Source organism: Rhinatrema bivittatum, chromosome 1, assembly GCF_901001135.1.
Source record: "Rhinatrema bivittatum chromosome 1, aRhiBiv1.1, whole genome shotgun sequence".
NCBI classification, from domain to species: domain Eukaryota; kingdom Metazoa; phylum Chordata; class Amphibia; order Gymnophiona; family Rhinatrematidae; genus Rhinatrema; species Rhinatrema bivittatum.
Window position 1 is genome coordinate 18,970,522 of NC_042615.1, and position 17,980 is coordinate 18,988,501.

Consider the following 17,980-nt stretch of genomic DNA (forward strand, 5'->3'; position numbering starts at 1 on the left):
TTCACATACAATCTAAGTTTTGTACCTGAGGCAATGGAGGGTAAAGTGACTTGCCCAAGGTCACAAGGAGTAACAGTGGGACTCAAACCCAGGTCTCCTGGTTCATAGCCACTGCTCTAACCACTAGGCTATTCCTCCTCCCTTTTTTAAAGTCCAATTTTAAAGTCCAATTCTTGCCATCTTTGCCCCAGGGCAAAGATGGCAAGGTCTGACAGAATTTTGCAATAAGTCGATTATATCTAAGCTTTCAATGGAAAACTCTGCTTTTCCAGATGTTACCCCCATGAGCCAGAGGACAGATTTTAGAAAAAGTTAGTAATAGGCAGATGGGCGTCCACTAGTACTTATAGAGTTTCTTTTGACATGTTCAGAGTTGGTGTTGATAAAGACCTTTGAAAAAATTTCAGTAGTTAGGTTTGGCCTCCTACTCTGATTCTCAAAGATCTTCATTTTTTTTTATCATTAATCAATGCTGCATTGTATGCTTTTAATTCCTTAATCTGTGTTTTCAACTGGTCCCTGGCCCTCAGTTTCCTGTGACTGTGCATTTTCCTGAACTTGTAATTTTAGTTTAAACAGAGTGCACATTGTCATTTCTGGCAGTTAAGGTTCTCTCCATACTAGCAATGGCAGTCCATAGGGATTCTGGTGTCACTACAGGGGGTTTTTATCTGAATTTTTCCCCCTTACTCTGTTAGCCCTCCCCCGCTCCCATAAGAACATAAGATTTGCCATACTGGGTCAGACCAAAGGTCCATCAAGCCCAGTATCTTGTTTCCAACAGTGGCTAATTCAGGATCCCAAAAGATCAATAGATTCTATGCTGCTTATCCTAGGGATAAGCAGTGGATTTCTCCAAGTTCATCTTTAAGAATGATTTATGGGCTTTTCTTCCAGGAATTTGTTTCAAATTCTAAGGGAATTTCTAGTAACTTTATTACGTTTCCCCTAGTTTGTTGCCAGAGGATGTGGTTAGTGCAGTTAGTGTAGCTGAGTTCAAAAAAGGTTTGGATAAGTTCTTGGAGGAGAAGTCCATTACCTGCTATTAATCAAGTTGACCTAGGGAATAGCCACTACTATTACTGGCATTAGTAGTATGGGATCTTCTTGGTGTTTGGGTATTTGCCAGGTACTTGTAGCCTGGTTTGGCGTCTGTTGGAAACAGGATGCTGGGCTTGATGGACCCTTGGTCTGACCCAGTATTGCAATTTCTTATGTAGTTAGATTCCATAGCATGGAAATACTGAGGCTATGCAGAAGATCTTAATATCCCTTCATATCTTACAGTAACAGCTTAAGGTAGAACAACACACAAAAAGCAGGTAAAGGCAAAGCATATAAGAGCTATAAACATAAAGCTAGATAAAACCAGATTTAATTACTCATATTGTACCAAATAAGACTTTAACAAAGGAGTGGAGGAGTAGCCTAATGGTTAGAATAGCAGGTTACCCTTGTGACCTTGAGCAAGTTACTTTACCGTAACTCCATTGTCTCAGGTACAGACGAAGACTGTAAACCCTCTGGGAATTGGGAAAAGCAGAATATAAAAATCTAAATAAATAAAAGCAATGAATATGAATAATTATTTAATATGTTTCATACCCATCATCATGATTATCTAATTTTTTAGTTCTCTGAAATGTACCTTGTATGGAACAAAAGCAGAAGTGCATAATGATATAGAAGTTTATTTCTTAGCTGCATGTGTCAGAATTGTTTTTCTATTTTGACATGCTGAATCTGTGGGCACATACTTAATAAAAACAGGAAGTTCCAAACTGCAGTCAATCTGACTGTCATTCACTTTTTCAGTCTAATAAGGAGTAAATGAGACCTTAAAGATTCCTATAATTTATTGGGACTCTGAGAATTGTCCAAACCTTTTTTTAAACCCAGCTATACTAACAGCTTTTGCTACATCCTCTGGCAACAAATTCCAGAGTTTAATTATGCATTAAGTAAAAAAAATATTTTCTCTTAAATACCTACAGTACCTGAATGTAATCTGCTTTGAAGTACCGAAAAGTGGAATACAAATAATAAAAAAAAAAAAAAGTATTACCTAGTAACTTCATTACATTTCCCCTAGTTTTGTACTTTTTGAAATGAGTAAACAATTGATTTGCATTTAACTGTTCCACTCTACTCATTATTTAAGATATCTTTCATAACTCTCGTCTTACTCTGCTGAGTAAGTCTAGACCCGCCCATTCCTCTTACCCGTACAGTAGGTATCTACTCTGTGGCAGAATTAGGGGGTCATTTACTCAAGGTTTTCTCCCTTTTTGTGTCTGTCGAAAAAATCCTTAGTAAATAGGGTCCTTAGAATGGGCTTGCCTTACTAAACTACTTATGTACCTGGTATCAAGCAGCAGTCCAGGTCAGAGGGTCTGCATATCTTAGTCCATGTTCCAATCCTCAAACTTTTCTGTGCCCCCCTCAGTACTATCTGAGGTGTTACCAAAGGTGTATGCGCCACTGGCAACATGGTGTTTCCTGCAACTCTTTGAGGGTCAGCGTTGGCTGCTAGGGGGCTGGCGGTGGAGCTCTAACCCTTTCTCTCCTCCTTCCCCCCCTCCCCCCCCCCCATACACGGCTGATAATTATCCTGCCTTACATTCCCTTCACCCAGGACATTAATTGCCTCTGCAAAGTGTCCAAACACTGCTAGCCAGCTTCTGTTTCTACACTTCCTGAAACAAAATATCATATTTGACTACTGTGACAGCTTGCTTTTCAGCAGTGGTGTAATTTTTGTTAGTTTGTCTTGTAGTAAGCATTTAACAATCTTTTTGCTTTGTCTTTTATTTTAGCTCTGATTTTCTGTGCCCAGCTAAACTCAGTGTTCCAGTGTTAGAACAGAAGTCCCAACCTGAAACCGTACAGCAATGGTTTGGTAACGTAAAAGCACATGGTATGCATTCTTTTACTGACATAAACATGACTGGGAGTTCTGTACCTGCAGCTGTTAGACAGAGCTGAGGAGAGCAGGCTTGTCCAAGCTCTAAATGCTCAATGTTTGTGCAGTATGGAATATTGGTAGCACCGTCCTCTGCATGTCATGGAGGATTTTTCTTAAAATTAAAGAAATTACACATTTATTCTAAAGTATTTACAAATGCAAAATTTGTTTGTTCTTAATAAATAGACAATGAGCTTTACTAGTCTTACAAAGGATGCTATTCAGTTTTTTCCCATCTAATGTTTGGAGTTAGCCAAACATACAAGGGGAGGAACAACATACAAACTTATTAGCGTCTATGCGCCCAATAGCCATCAAGAAATGTTGTTTGACAATCTAGTTAATGTCATACGAGACAAGGCAGAGAAGGCACCATAATCATGGGGGGAGACTTTTTAATATAACTAAATCCAAACCAGGATACCTCCACAGGATTTAGTTGTACTCCGAGAATAGCGCGAACAGCTCTGAAGCGCATAATAAAACAGGAGAACCTAGTTGACATTTGGTGTTCCAGGTTTCCCAGCTCACGGAACTTTACATTTTATTCAGCCGCTCACCAATCATACTCATGCATTGATTTGCTTTTTATAGATAAAGGCCTAGCAAGTAAAACGAGTCAGGTAGAAATTGACCTAATGACATGGTCAGACCATGCACCGGTCTGGGCCTCAATCTCCCTTAATACTTCTGATAGGGGATCACAATACTGGCAGCTAAACGATGCTATTAGATACTAATTTTAATAGAAAATTATGGGGGAAAATAGCTGAATATTTAGACTTCAATATTGATGCAGAAATACCAACAGTGCTATGGAACTGCCTAAAAGCGGTATTCCGGGGTCATTTAGTCTCCAGGGCCACCTATATAAAGCGCAAAAATATGAGAGAACGTGAGATGATGATACAGCAGCTTAAAAGACTGGAACAAAGTCATAAAAACTCTCTCTCCAACACAGATTATAAAAAATTAGCAATGTTACGCCAACAATTAAACCATTTAGATTCTGCCGACATTGCACACTCGTTATTAATGACCCGCCAGAGGTTTTTCGAGGGGGGGGGGGGGCAACAAGGCTGGCAAACTCTTGGCAAACCAACTCCGTGAACAGGCTACGCAGAATAATGTACCAAAATCAAGGACAATATGGGGCAGCTGCTAACAGATAATCAGGATATTAGGAAGCAATTTATCCAGTTTTACAAGGACCTCTACGCAGCAGATATTAACATCCAGCAAGCTGATATTGATAACTATCTGGATTAAGTAAACTTAATTCCTCTCACAGAAACTCAAAAATAGTTCTTAGACAAAGAGATTATAGAGGCTGAGGTAGCAAGTGCTATAAAATCTCTAAAATTGGGAAAATCACTGGGCTTACATGACTACACACCCTACTTTTATAAAACAATAAAAAAATTTAGAGACATGGTAATACCCCCATTAGTCTAAGTGTTTAACTCATTGAGAAATCAGGTAACTTTACTTCCCAATTCCAACTTAGTTGGTATAACCATACTAGCCAAACCAGGCAGAAACCCAATGATATGCGGATCATATCAGCCCATTTCTTTGCTAAATATCGATCTAAAACTGTTGGCGAAGGTATTGGCTTCCAGATTAAACTGCTTCATCGCTAACCTCATACACACAGACCAAGCAGGTTTCAACCTGGGCGCATGGCAATGGACAGTGTCTGAAAAATAGTAATTATAATGTGGTTGGTGAAAAGCCGTAAAATCCCATCTCTTTTCCTATCATTGCATGCAGAGAAAGCTTTTGACTTAGTGCATTGGCCATTTCTCTTCCATGTACTCCAGAAGATGCAATTTGGCAACTTCTTCCAACGCTGGATACGGCAAATATACCATGCCCCTAAAGCCAGTATAAAAGTAAATGGAGGCTACTTTGCTTTGTTTGAGGTTGGTCGAGGCACGAGGCAGGGCTGCCCCCTTTCTCCTATTTTATTCACTATTTTTCTCGAACCACTCACAACTAAATTTAGGGATAATAAAGCTATTACTGGAATAGAGATGGGAACTTTATTCCTCTAAGTTCTCCTTGTTTGTGGATGATGTGCTTATCACTCTCACCAATCCCAAAGACTACCTACCCATCACCATTCAAGAGCTGGAAGCATTTAGCTTAGTGGCCGGCTTCTGTATAAATTGGGATAAGTCCGAAATCCTAAACATTAGTTCTCCCCCCCCCCCCCCCCCGCCCCCCGGTAGAGCACAGGCCCTTAAAAAAAACACATGCCGTTCAAATGGGCCAACTCCAAAATTAAATATTTAGGGATATACATCAGCATTCAAGAGGGCCTCTTTAATATAAACTATACACACCTTATGGTGAAATTGGGCAAGGATATGGAAGAGTGGAGTAGGAACTATATCTCTTAGCTAGAGCGCATAGCAACAATAAAAATGAATGTATTACCTCGTATTACATATCTATTTCGGACTCTCCCAATCGGTGACCCGGCAAAGATGCTAAAAGCTTGGCAGACCAAATTATTGAATTTTATTTGGGGTGGCAAACGCCCAGGGTTTTATACTTATCTAGATCCAGGGGAGGGCTAGGGGTACTGAACTTATCTTGGTACCATGCAGCTGCACATTTACGTGTGATTACAGACTGGATTAGCAAGGATAAAAATAAGTCTGGGGTGGCATTGCTACAATCCTTGGTAGGGATGCAACCTTATCTTCCTTTATATGGCAACCTGAGAGGTCCAGATGGCTACCCGCCCTGAAACCACCATCACTGACGGCTGTTGTTGCGGAATGGGATAAGTGGAAAACTTCCCTGGTGGGGACGAGGGAATATTATTATAGCACTTCCCTTCTGTATGATCTGCAATTTGCCCCTGGGCACACAAACCCGGCCTTCAAACAGTGGCAATCCCTAGGGATCACACGATGGGGAGCACGTCTGGAACCTCGACGGGTTATTAAGTTTCCCAGAACTGCAAACCAAGTATGGCCTGCCTGACCAGGCAATATTCCCCTATATCCAGCTACACCACTATGCGATGCAAGCAAAGATCAGAGAGCATCTTGGTCAGGGAATTCCATATTGTGAATCATTGTGCAGACATGTGGGACCTGTAAAGGGCATAATACCCAAAATCTATAATTTATTTGAATAAGGACCTGCTGGCCAAGCGAGCTTATATTAAAAGCTGGGAACAGGAACTCCAAACAGACTTTTCCACAGAACAATAGCTGGCCATATATGCTAACATTGCTAAGGGGCTCATCTCCTCACAATTGATTGAAAATAGCTATAAAGTCTTATTTAGATGGTATTTAACATTGGTCCGCCTCCATGCATTCAATGCTAACTACCCCCAGAATTGTTGGAAAGGGTGTCACGCCATAGGTTCCTATATACATCTTTGGTGGAAGTGTCCTATCATACAAAATTATTGGAAAGCGTTGCAGGATTGGATAGAACAGATGATGCAAAAGCAAAGAGCAATGCACCCTGAGAATGCCTTATTGCATGTTCTGAACAATCCTTGATGAGAGCTATATGTATAGTGGCCAAGCGAGCTATCGCTTTCCATTGGAATACGCCACTAGCTCCCACCATCCCCTATACACAAGATAAAGTAGAATATATATAAGTGGTATATAAGATTTCTGCCAATTTACATAATTGTGTATCAAAATTCAATAGTATCGGTCACCTTATGTACTATGGAAACCATGTTTAAGCAAGAAAGATTAATGGTAACGGACAATCATTTGGGGAAAAGAGAAATCATTGTATGCGACAACAGAAATATGTTGCTAAGATCATAGCCCCTTTATTATGCTCTGTGTATTTCATTTGAATGTATATTTTATTTTACTGTATTTCTCCCAGGATAATACTGCTATGGGGAGGCATGAGAGGGATAGGGGTTATTAGGAATGAAAATGGTACATGTAATACCAACACTTATAAGATACAAAGGTGTTCATAGGCATAGCTGTTATTGTCAGGTTGATATTTTGTATCTGTTTACTGCAAAAATAACAAACTTTGAATTATATTTAAAAAAAAAAATCTTGTATTCACAGAATTTATTTGGCTAAAAAGAGGCAGCCCTGGAGGCCTTCTTCTGGGGGACTGTCTAAACGTAACTGTTGCATTCAAATAGTGAGTTCTGTCTGGCTAAAGTTAAGCACGTAAATCTGCTTGGAAAAATGTTTTTGGATAAGTTCTGCTGAATATCCAGATAAACTTATAATTAAGAGCCTTACCTGGATAATGTGCCTTTTGTCATCTCTCTGAATATTGACCTCATGGTTTTTGTGTCAAATGTACATCAGAGGAAACTAAATTAGGGACTGCTGTCCTATCCTGGAGAGGGGGTGTGGGGATAATTTAAAATAGAGAGGCATGCTTTTAAGTACACTTTTATTTCTGATCTAGTGAGAAACCTAAACATTTATATTTTATTAAAGCACTACTTTCTCAGCTGAACTATTTTTCCTTAAGTTGATCTCTTGTGCTGTACATCCAGTGATATGTATTTAATTGCCCAATACACATTTTTCATCCCTTGCCCCCCCCCCTTAATGTTTCTTTAATCTTTCAGCTCAACTGAAGAAGCCTCCAGATGTTGACAGCATTAGCAATTTAAGAGGCGGTCTGCAAAATCAACCTGCTGTGCAGCCAGAACTCGCAAGTTGTGCTTGGAGTGAGCTGAATGTTAAAAAGAGCATGGAGCCCTCCTTGGATAATTCACGTCCTGTGAGCCAGAGAAGCGTGAGGAAGTACACAGCAGCCCTTCAGTGCAAAACTGGTACAGCTTTGTCTGATCCTGCATGTGGCATCTCCTCTGTTACAGAACAAGCCAAAAGCCATATGTGGGAGACAGCACTGGGGCACCAAGCACAGTCCCTGCGAAACATCACATCCCCACTGAGCACCCACAGGCTGAAACCCATCCGCCAGAAAACAAAGAATGCAGTGGTAAGCTTGCCTCTTTCAATTAGAGCATAGCATATGCTTCAGAGCGACCGAGGGGCTACTACATGACACTGATTTTAGAGAATTCTATTAGTTCTCTGAAGTTATAAAATGTATCTTGAGGAAACTTGGTGCAATCTTATGAGGTGAGACTGAAGGATCTAAATTTGTATATCTGAGAGGAGGTGGGCAATATGAGAGAGACATTCAGATACCTCAAAGGTATAAATAAGGTACAAAAAGGGAATCCCTTTTCAATAGAAAGGAAGTTCTGGAACAAAAATGTCATGGTGTTTTGGTTTTTTATTTTTTTTTATTATTATTATTATTTTATTTATTTTTATTTATTTGGGGTTTTTTATATACCGAAGTATAGCGTTTTGCCTTCACTCCGGTTTACAGGATAACAACGTAATACATACAAATATTTTATAACTATCTTTAACATTCAAAGAGTAGAACCTTATTTAACATATTAAATGAGAAAATTATATACAGGAGATAATCTATACGAAGATATAATATATGATATTCATTAGCTATTATGTGGAACAAATAGCAATCTGAGCAGGGGAGGGTTAATGTATGAAATGGGTCTGGGAAGGAGCTCGGGGTATGTTAGGTGATTTCAGGTAAAGACTTGATAAGGTTGTATGAGGGACGAGGGCGATGAAAGAGGAGGTGAGAGGGAAAGAAGCGGGTAGGGGGGGGAGGGGAGAAAGTGTTTAATAGAAGGGGATCGTCGAAGGAATGGGAGCGTCAATGTGTAATGGTTCGAAAGGGGGTGGATTTCTTATCCCACACCATCTCTAAAAGTTTGACTGAATAACCATGTCTTTAGGGGGGGGGGATGAATAACCATGTCTTTTTTTGGGGGGGGGATTTTGTCAATTCAGAAATAATATAAGAAACTATCTTTTTTTTTCAAAAAGGATGGAGGATGCATGGAATAGTCCCCTGCTAGAACTGCTGGGGTAAAAATGATTCTCTATCAAAAATCAGGGCATGACATATGGGTGATATTTGACAGCGCCCAACAGACCCATCTCTCTCTCTAGCTCAGTAATCTTTTGTTGTTGAGCATGTGGGGAAGTCCTCGTGCTCTTTTCACAAGGCACACACACAACTTGTCATCAACTGCTAGATAATCATATATTTGGCTCTTGGTGCTTGTGGACTGCTGTCTGCATCTTAATATTGTTGAGTTCTTAGTTGATTTACAGGGTCATTTATCAAATCGCGTTATGGCATTTTCGCATGCGAAAAACACCTTAACGCACGCGATAATCACCATAACACATGGTGCAATGCAAAATTTTAAAAGGGGAGGGATTGTGGAGGAGTGGGGGGCGGGATTTCAGAAAAAGTGGGCTGGCTTCACATTTTGCAAAGGCATAATGCACGATATTGCACAGTGTTAACGCTGAAATAACTATACCTTTTTCAGTTGCGTTAAGCTGTGCGATATATCATGTGGTATGCCCATAATGCAACTTGCAGTTTTTTCGCAAATTCTGTTTTAGGCATTTTTTAGGCTGGGGAAGGGCCTGAGGGGTGGGAGGAGAGTGGGGGAAGGGTCTGAGATGAGGGGAGAGAGAGAGAGCCTCTGGGGGTGGCACCATAGTAAGCAGCTATTTATGCTACTATAGGAGGCCTACCTAGTAACTCAAGGTGAGGTTTAGGAGGTAGTGAAGAGGTTAGGGGCCACTTTTACGAGCAGAGTGAGACGTACGAACAGAACAGTATACTCTTGTGAAGATTTGATGTCCTTCAGAGTGAGGAAACTCACACAATGATAAGATTTGTACAGGCCCCTAAACCCCAAACCACCACTAACACCTCACTTGACCTATCAGGTGGCCCTCCTCTAGAGATATAAATATTTATCTACTATGAGGGCCTTGTAGATAGTGTCTTTCTTTCTTTCTCTCTCTCTCACACAAATTTCCATAAATGCCCCTTTTTGATAACTCATGCGTTCACTTTTTTTGAGAAATGATGGGGTTGGATTGTGAGCCCTCTGAGTATAGGGAAATATCTATAGTACTTTTGAAGAGCCAAAAAGCAAAATATAAATGAAATAGTGTATGTGGATTTTCAAAATGCATTTGACAGAATTCCTCATGAGACTCCTGGAAAAGTTAAAAAAAATTCCATTATAGGAGGCGATGTCCTATTGTAGATAGGAAATAGAAAGTAGGACTAAATGGTCAGTTTTCTCAGTGGAGAAAGGTATATTTACAATTTATATTCTGCATCCTTAACAAAATTTTTGTTCAAAGCGGATTATAATATCAAATACAGAAAGTACAAACAAAACAATTTAAACATTAAAAAGTAAATAAAATATGACATCTCAGTTAAAAGCAAGCCTAAACAAATATGACTTCAATGCTTTCCTAAAACGTCTGTAATCTGTGATTTCACACAGCTCCAACGGAAGAGTTTTCCAAAGCAAAGGAGCAGCAAAAGTAAAAACATGACGTCTAATCTCTTGCAACAGTTACTTTTGCTGAAGGAATCAACAGAAGCTGATTCTCTGAACACATCGCTTATGTTGGGCAATATGGTTTTAATAAATTTCTTATATTCAATGGGCCACCTTCTTACAAAGTGCGATAAGTTATAGTAAGGACTTTATTTTTATTTTTATTTAATTTTTTTATTTATGCTGATTTTAACAATCTTACATGGAAGAAAATAAACAGTTAGTTACAGATTTTCCATACTGTTATAACAATAATAACTTAGGTATATAACTCTACTCTGCAGTAAGAAATGTAAGAGGTAATGCTCCAGGACTGAGAAAAATTTGAGCGGTTTAAGGAAAACAGGAATACCTTTTACAATTGAAAGGAAAAGACAAACCTAGATATATATATATTTTTTTCTGCTTCATTCCTGTTGCTAATTTTCACGGGGGGGGGGAAGATTCAAGAAACTTTTTTAACTGTGTTATCTCAAAATAAACATATTTTTGACCATTTCTCCAAACTTCACACCTACATGGATATTTTTCAATCATTTTCCCACCTTTACTTTCCACGTCTGTTCTTAATTCTAAGAATTTTTTTCTCCTTAATTGAGTTGTTCTGGAAAGATCTGGGTAAACCCAGATCTTTCCACCGTGGAAAAGTTCTGTTCTCTTCTTCATAAACAATCTGAATATAGCATCCCTATCTGTTGCAAAAACAAAACTAACATGTAGGGTAGTTCTATCCTCAATTTTTGATTCTAACGTCATTTCTAACACTTCTGATAAATTTAATGGCAATCCCTCCTCTTTCTTTCCCTCAGCTATGTTACTCTTAATATCCACATAGTATATTTTAGATATAGTAGGCATTGATTTCTCAGGCCATTTCAATATACATGATAAATATTCCTTAAACATGTCCAAGGGTGAGACTGGATTGAGCTTAGGAAAATTGAGTACTCTTAAGTTTAAGTACTTTTGTTGATTCTCAATCATCTCTAATCTCTTGTTGTGTAATATCTCTGTTTTTGTAAACCTTTGAGGACAGGTTTCAAGCGCATTCAATCTTAGTTCCACTCCTTGTTTTTCCTTGTTCATTTTTTCTAATGAAAATTCCAAGTTTTTTGTTTGCAGATTTGCATCTGTAGTTTGTTGTGTTAGTTTTATTATTGCAGTTTCGAGAGAGACAATAGCAGACCATAGGGAGTCAAGTGTTATTTCGTTTGGTTTAGGTGGTAAAACTTTCAAATCTATTCCTGTTCCTGATTCTTCTTTCCCTTTATTAGCCAGGACCTCTCCATTGCCTTCACTTAAAGATAAGGAAACTTTTGATAATTCCAAAGAATTTGCTTGTGGCGGTGGAGGGGTACACGGAGCTCCGGGGCTCAAAGATGTTTCGGTCGGTAGATTAAGCACCCGCTCAGTGCTTTGATCTACAATGACCACCTCCTCCGGCTCTATTCTAGGAGTGGATGAAAAGAATGCTGGTATCTGAGATTGATATGGCTCAGATAGAGAGGGGGGTGTTACCTCTCTTATCTTTGCCTTTCTTTTTGTATGCGGCATTTTATTAAGAATTATATAGTGATACCAGATATTACTTTTCTCCAAGTCTTCTCCAATTTAAAACTCTGACCTGGGCGGGTTGGGAGCAGGGAGAAAATATAAAAGTGATTACTCACTTTACTTGTGTCCAATGAAGCCCAAAAATTCCCTGGTAGCGACAGGCGCCGGGACGGCGACAAGCGCCGAGAGAGACTGGCTTTAAGCTCCAGCCCCAGCTGTTAACGTCGACGTGCTGTTCAGTGGGCGTCACCCTTCAGGAACCAGGAAGCAAAACAGTCTTTACCTTCTCCAGGAAAGTTCAGGCACAGATGGCAAGGAAATTGTTACAAAGAAACTTTTTTCCCCTGCTCCTTCTCCCATAGTAAGGACTTTAAACCTAATTCATGACTCAACAGGCAGCCAATGTAGCTCCTTTAGAATAGGAGTAATGTGAGCACCCATTACTACTCTGGCTGCTGCACTTAATAATAGCTGTAGAGCTTTCAGGTGAGATTTCAGTAAGCCAATATAAAGTGCAATGTAGTAGTTCAGAATAGATAACACATGCATGCATAATTGTTTTAAAGTCATCTTTGGTGAGAGTATATTAATCGCCGTAATAATCTAATTTAAAAAAACCCTCTCTTTACTAGTCCACGTAAATGACATTTCAAATTAAAAGCTGTATCAAAAAACACTTGAGCAATCTCCACTGATGCAATATTAGTAATTTTAAATTGTAAAAAGAAAGGGAGTTTAAGATTTTCTGCACGAGCAATCGGTAAAATTCGGTTTTAGCTACATCAATTAATAATCCATTCTGTCTCATCCATATCCTCACCTTTTCAGTGGATTGAGACATTTTGCATTGTTGCTTCCAAAGAATTAATAACTAGAAATAACTCCAAATCGTCTGCATACATTCTAACTCAATCCGTTGTTTAACAACATGCAAAGGGGAGACACACACATACTAAAGAGCACAGCTGATAAACGAACCCTGGGGCATTTCAGAGCATAGAGGCATGCAATCCAAAAAACCTTTTCCTATTCTAACTTGTTGTACAGGCTCAGTTAGAAATTATGAAAACCAACCACCCCACTACACCACCAATTGCAGTATCTGAAAGTCGCTAAAGCAAAATGGTGAATCGAATGCGGCAGAAACATCCAAAAAGATCATCAGTACAGAATGTTTCTGATCCACTTCATAAAGGATCAGATCCAACACTGACAATAACAGCTCAGTACTATGCCCACCACGAAATTGTAAGAGGACATTGCAAAACTGGTAGACTGGGCATGCAAATTAAATTTAATGTAGAAAGTGTTACTTAATAATCCCAAATTATAGCTCAAAATGCCAAGTTCCACATTAGAAGTCACCACTCAAGGATCTAGATGTGATTGTTGAAAATACATTAATCTACTCAGTGTGCAGCAGCAGCCAAGAAAGCAAATAGAATGCTAGGGATTATTAGGAAAGGAATGGAGAATAAACCAGAGAATATCATAATGCCTCTGTATTGCTCCATGGTGAGACCTCATTTTGAGTATTGTGTTCATTTCTGGTCACCACATCTGAAGAAAGATATAGCAGAATAAGAAAAGTTTACAGAGAAGGGTGAAGAAGATGATAAAGGGGATGGAAGAATTCCCCTGTGAAGAAAAGCTAAAGAGATTAGGACTCTTCAGCTTGGAGAAGAGATGGCTGAGGGGAGATATGATAGATATCTATAAAATGAGTGGAATGGAACGAGTAAACGTTAATTAGTTTACTCTTTCAACAAGTACAAAGACCAGGGGATACACAATGAAGATACTGGGTAATGCATTTAAAACTAAGAGAGAATTATTTTTTTACTCAATGCATTATTAAGCTCTGGAATTTGTTGCCAGATGATATGGTGAAACCTACTAGTATAGCTGCATTAAAAAAAAAAGGTTTGGACTAGTTCCTGGAGGAAAAATCCATTAACAGTTGTTAAGGTAGAGTTGCAGAAATTCACTGCTTATTCTTTTGATAAGCAGCTTGGAGTCTGTCTACCCTTTTGGGATTCTGCCAGGTACTTGTGACCTAGCTTGGCCACTGTTGGAAAGAGGATACTGAGCTTGATGGCCCCTACTTTGTTTCCTATCTAGTCTTAAGTTTTAAATTAAAATAACAATGTTAGTTGTACTAGAACTATTTTTTCAATGACTTTACCAATCAATGGCAAAATCGACACAGAACGATAATTTGCTGGATCTAAACATGGTTTAGAGAGCAACTACCGAATTGGGAATGGTTATTTACTTTTTAAAAAAAATACTAAGATACTAAGTTACGTAGCACATTTAAAACAAATCTGAGTATTCTTTTTCACTCAATGCACAATTAAGCTCTGGAATTCATTGCCTGAGGATGTAATAGTCATTTAGAGTAGCTGAGTTTAAAAAAGGTTTGGACAAGTTCCTAGAACATAATTCCATAAACTGTTGTTAAACAGATAAATAGTAGCTTTTCCCAAGTCTATCTCTGAGTGCAGCATGGGATCTATTTACTGTTTCATATCTTGCCAGGTATTTGTGACCTGGATTGGCCACTGTTGGAAACAATATACTGGGCTTGATGGCCCCTCTATAACTCTATTGTGGATCAGACAGACATCCGAGTTTGCCATCCAGGCAGATAAACTTTATTTCCAATCGGTCCTCAAGACAAAGATTCTTTAAGTTTGAAATTATTTATTGTATAGGTAGATTCTACTTACAGTTGTTGCATCTCAAACATAAGCCCCAAGGCAAAGATCTTGGGTAGCAGGAGGGAGGAGGAAGTTTCTTGTGTTGAAGGAGTTAGTTTACGGTAGAGTAAGGGAGCTTGAGGGATATGAGGCTGATTTAGTCTTCAGAAGAAGGCAGTAAAAAAGAAGGTAAAAACTTGATTGTTTCAGGAAGGTTTACAGAGCGCTGCTGACTCTGAAGCCCGCATGGGAAAGACTGGGCTCTCATCAAGAGCTGCTAAGGGAAACGCCTGCACAAGCTGGGGGCAGGGGGCCTAAGAACCACGTGACACAGGGGGAGCATGAAGGGCAGTCCCTTGAGCCTATAAGGCACCTAGGAAGACTCAAGTTAGATTGAGGGGCATTCGAGCTCTTCTGATAGTGAGAGAAAGTGGAGGGGGGAGGGAGCTTCTCTTAAGGGCAAAGGCTCCTCTTAAAGGCAAAGCTCACAGACTTTTATCACGGGTTACAAAAAGTGTTTCAGTATCAAGAATCCTCAGAAGGAAGGACTGCACTAAACACAGTTAAACTACAGTATATACAGATACAAACATGTACCCACTGCTGGGGACAGAACAAACTCAGTATGGCAATCATGTTCTTATTGCATGTGTGCTGCTTCATGAGCCCTTTTTATTTTCATCTGAGCTTTTGCATTGATGTTTTTTCTCTCTCCTTTTTCTAACTTTGAGTTGAGTTGCCTAGTTGCCTTGGCAACCATTCAATAGCACTTTTCAGTGCTACTACCCAAAAGCTATAAAAAAAAAATAAAAATCTAATAACTCAAGGCTGGTCAATGTGGCTACAAGAACTGTTTGTGGCTTCAAGATGTTCATCACACATGACCACAATATCTGTTGTAGATGAGTTGGTTCCTATCATGATTCAGCTAATTGATGTGGCTCTGGTCTGATGTTGCTGAGATTAGAGGGAATAGGGCCTGGAAGAAGGAATTTCACAGGTCAGTGAAAAGTCTGAACCGTTCTTCCTACTGGTGTGGGGTCTCTTCAGGCTTCCTCTATTCTGAGTCAGGCAGGAGCTCCTCTGGCAAGGCTCTCCCAATAGCTATGCTGGGCTCTGGATCCACTGTGGTTCAGGGGGTCAAGCAAGATGTGGCAGCATCGAGTGCAAGAGCCATCAATCTTCTCAGCACACCCAGGGGTTACTTCCCCCTCTCCATGGGGTTTGTCATCACAGAAGTAAGAGGTGCCCTTTGTCGGAGCTGGCAGTGCAGTCGGCACTGAAGCAAGCATCCTATCCTCTATGTATAGTGAGACCTTGATGCTGAGCTTCATTTGAAGACTCTGGATCTGATTTGCTCCATTGTGCCTCTGGCCTCCATATGGCCACCAGGCAATTAACCCAGGAGAGTGTGACTTCATGGAGTCCTGTTCATAGTTTCAGAAGATGTTTCTTCCCCAACTTCTGGTCAGAGGACAAAACAGCAAAGTGGCTTAATTGGTGAAGTTTTGGTTTTTTTTTTAATCTTGTTTGCAGCCAGTGACAAGGAGAGCACCCTTCAACCTCTTCTGTCCAGAATGTCAGATTAGTTACCGCTAGGAAGAGTTCTTCCCCCCCCCCCCCCTTTCATCTTCATGCCCCAGAAGCCTCCATCAGATGTCCCAGATGAGAGAACATTATAAACATTCCTTCTTTCAGCAATGCCTCTTCTGCCAATTCTAGCGGTACCACATCTGTGTAGCCATGTGAGTGTCATCAGCCTAACACGCTAGAGCAGGCCCAGCCCAAGATTGATCCAAATTTGTGATCAGACTTGATCCTCCAACTCTGGGTGTCTTTTTAATTAAGCAATCATATTTATATTCATATTTCATGGTATCCGTCTGCAATTTAATCTTATCTAGGTAAACAGCTTATTTAGCATGGCATTTTGTCTCGTATTGTGTTAATGTCAACACAATGGACCCTTTGTGTGATTTATCCTGCTAACTATTATCAGAATATTTTTGTAATGTCCAAAATCTTGCCATTGTTTTATCTAGCTGTCAAACAGAATTAGTCTGCTTACTGAGGCAGTAGTTTAGTCTCCTACTACATTTTTGCCTCAATGGAGAACTTTTATGCATGCTTTTCAGTAACGAAAACATCCCTAATCCAAATTATCAGATTTTGCAAGTTATTTTTGACCAAACATAAATACAGATAAACATAAAACATTACATATATAGACATATATAGAAACATAGAAATGACGGCAGAAAAGGACCAAACAGTCCATCCAGTCTGCCCAGCAAGCTTATAGTATCTTCAAAAGTATCAGGCTTATTGATTAAGGGTAGTAACAGTTGCATCAGCAAGTTATTCCCATTCTTATTTGTTTTTCCAGACCTTTAAAATTGTGTCCTTGTTGGTTGCTGTCTAAATCTGATTCCCCATTTTTTTTCTTTTCCCTTTACTGTTAAAGCAGAGAGTTGTATCAAGAGTATGAAGGCTTATTGGTTAAGAGTAATAATTGCCACACCAGCAAGTACCCCCATGCACTTTATTCTTCATTTCCATCGTCTAGCCTTTAGGGTTCCACAATATTTACCCTATGCCTCCTTGAAATATTTCACTGTTTTTTGTCTTCACTACCACCTCCTCCGGAAGGGCATGCCAGGCATCTTCCATCCTCTCCGTGAAGACATATTTCCTGACGTTGGTTCTGAGTCTTCCTTCCTGGAGTTTCATTTCGTGACCCCTAGTTCTACTAATTTCTTTCCAACTGAGAAAGTTTGCTGATTGTGCATTATTGAAACCTTTCAGGTATCTGAAGGTCTGTATCATATCTCCCCTACACCTCCTCTCCTCCAGGGTGTACATATTTAGGTCCTTCAGCCTCTCCTTGGAAGTCATTTGATAGAGAAACCCCACCATTTTTGTCACCATTCTCTGGACCACCTCCATCCTGTTTCTATCCCTCTTGAGATATGGTCTCCAGAACTGAACACAATACTCCAGATGAGACCTCACCAAGGACTTGTACAAGGGAATTATCACCTCCTTTTTCTTATTAGTTATTACTCTCTCTATGCAATCCAGCATTCTTCTAGCTTTAGCCATTGCCTTGTCACATTGCTTTGCCATCTTCAGATTGCTAGATGCTATCACGCCAAGGTCCCTCTCTTCCTCCGTGCACAGCAGCCCTTCACCCCCCCAATACATATACAGCTCTTTTGGATTACCACACCCCAGATACGTGACTTGGCACTTCTTGACATTGAATCCCAGCTACCACCGTTCAAGCTTCCTTAAATCATGTCT

The 17,980-nt window shown here is 39.7% G+C and overlaps 1 protein-coding gene across 2 annotated transcripts in view; it reads left to right on the forward strand.

The window, feature by feature from the left end:
- PLK4 (polo like kinase 4) overlaps positions 1–17,980 on the forward strand; it is a 122,351-nt gene that overhangs the window by 12,436 nt on the left and 91,935 nt on the right. For both annotated transcript variants that reach the window (XM_029590266.1, XM_029590349.1), the window contains exons 6-7: positions 2,817–2,917; positions 7,560–7,936. In XM_029590266.1, coding sequence (XP_029446126.1) covers positions 2,817–2,917; positions 7,560–7,936 — 478 coding nt within the window. The remainder of the gene's footprint in view (positions 1–2,816; positions 2,918–7,559; positions 7,937–17,980) is intronic.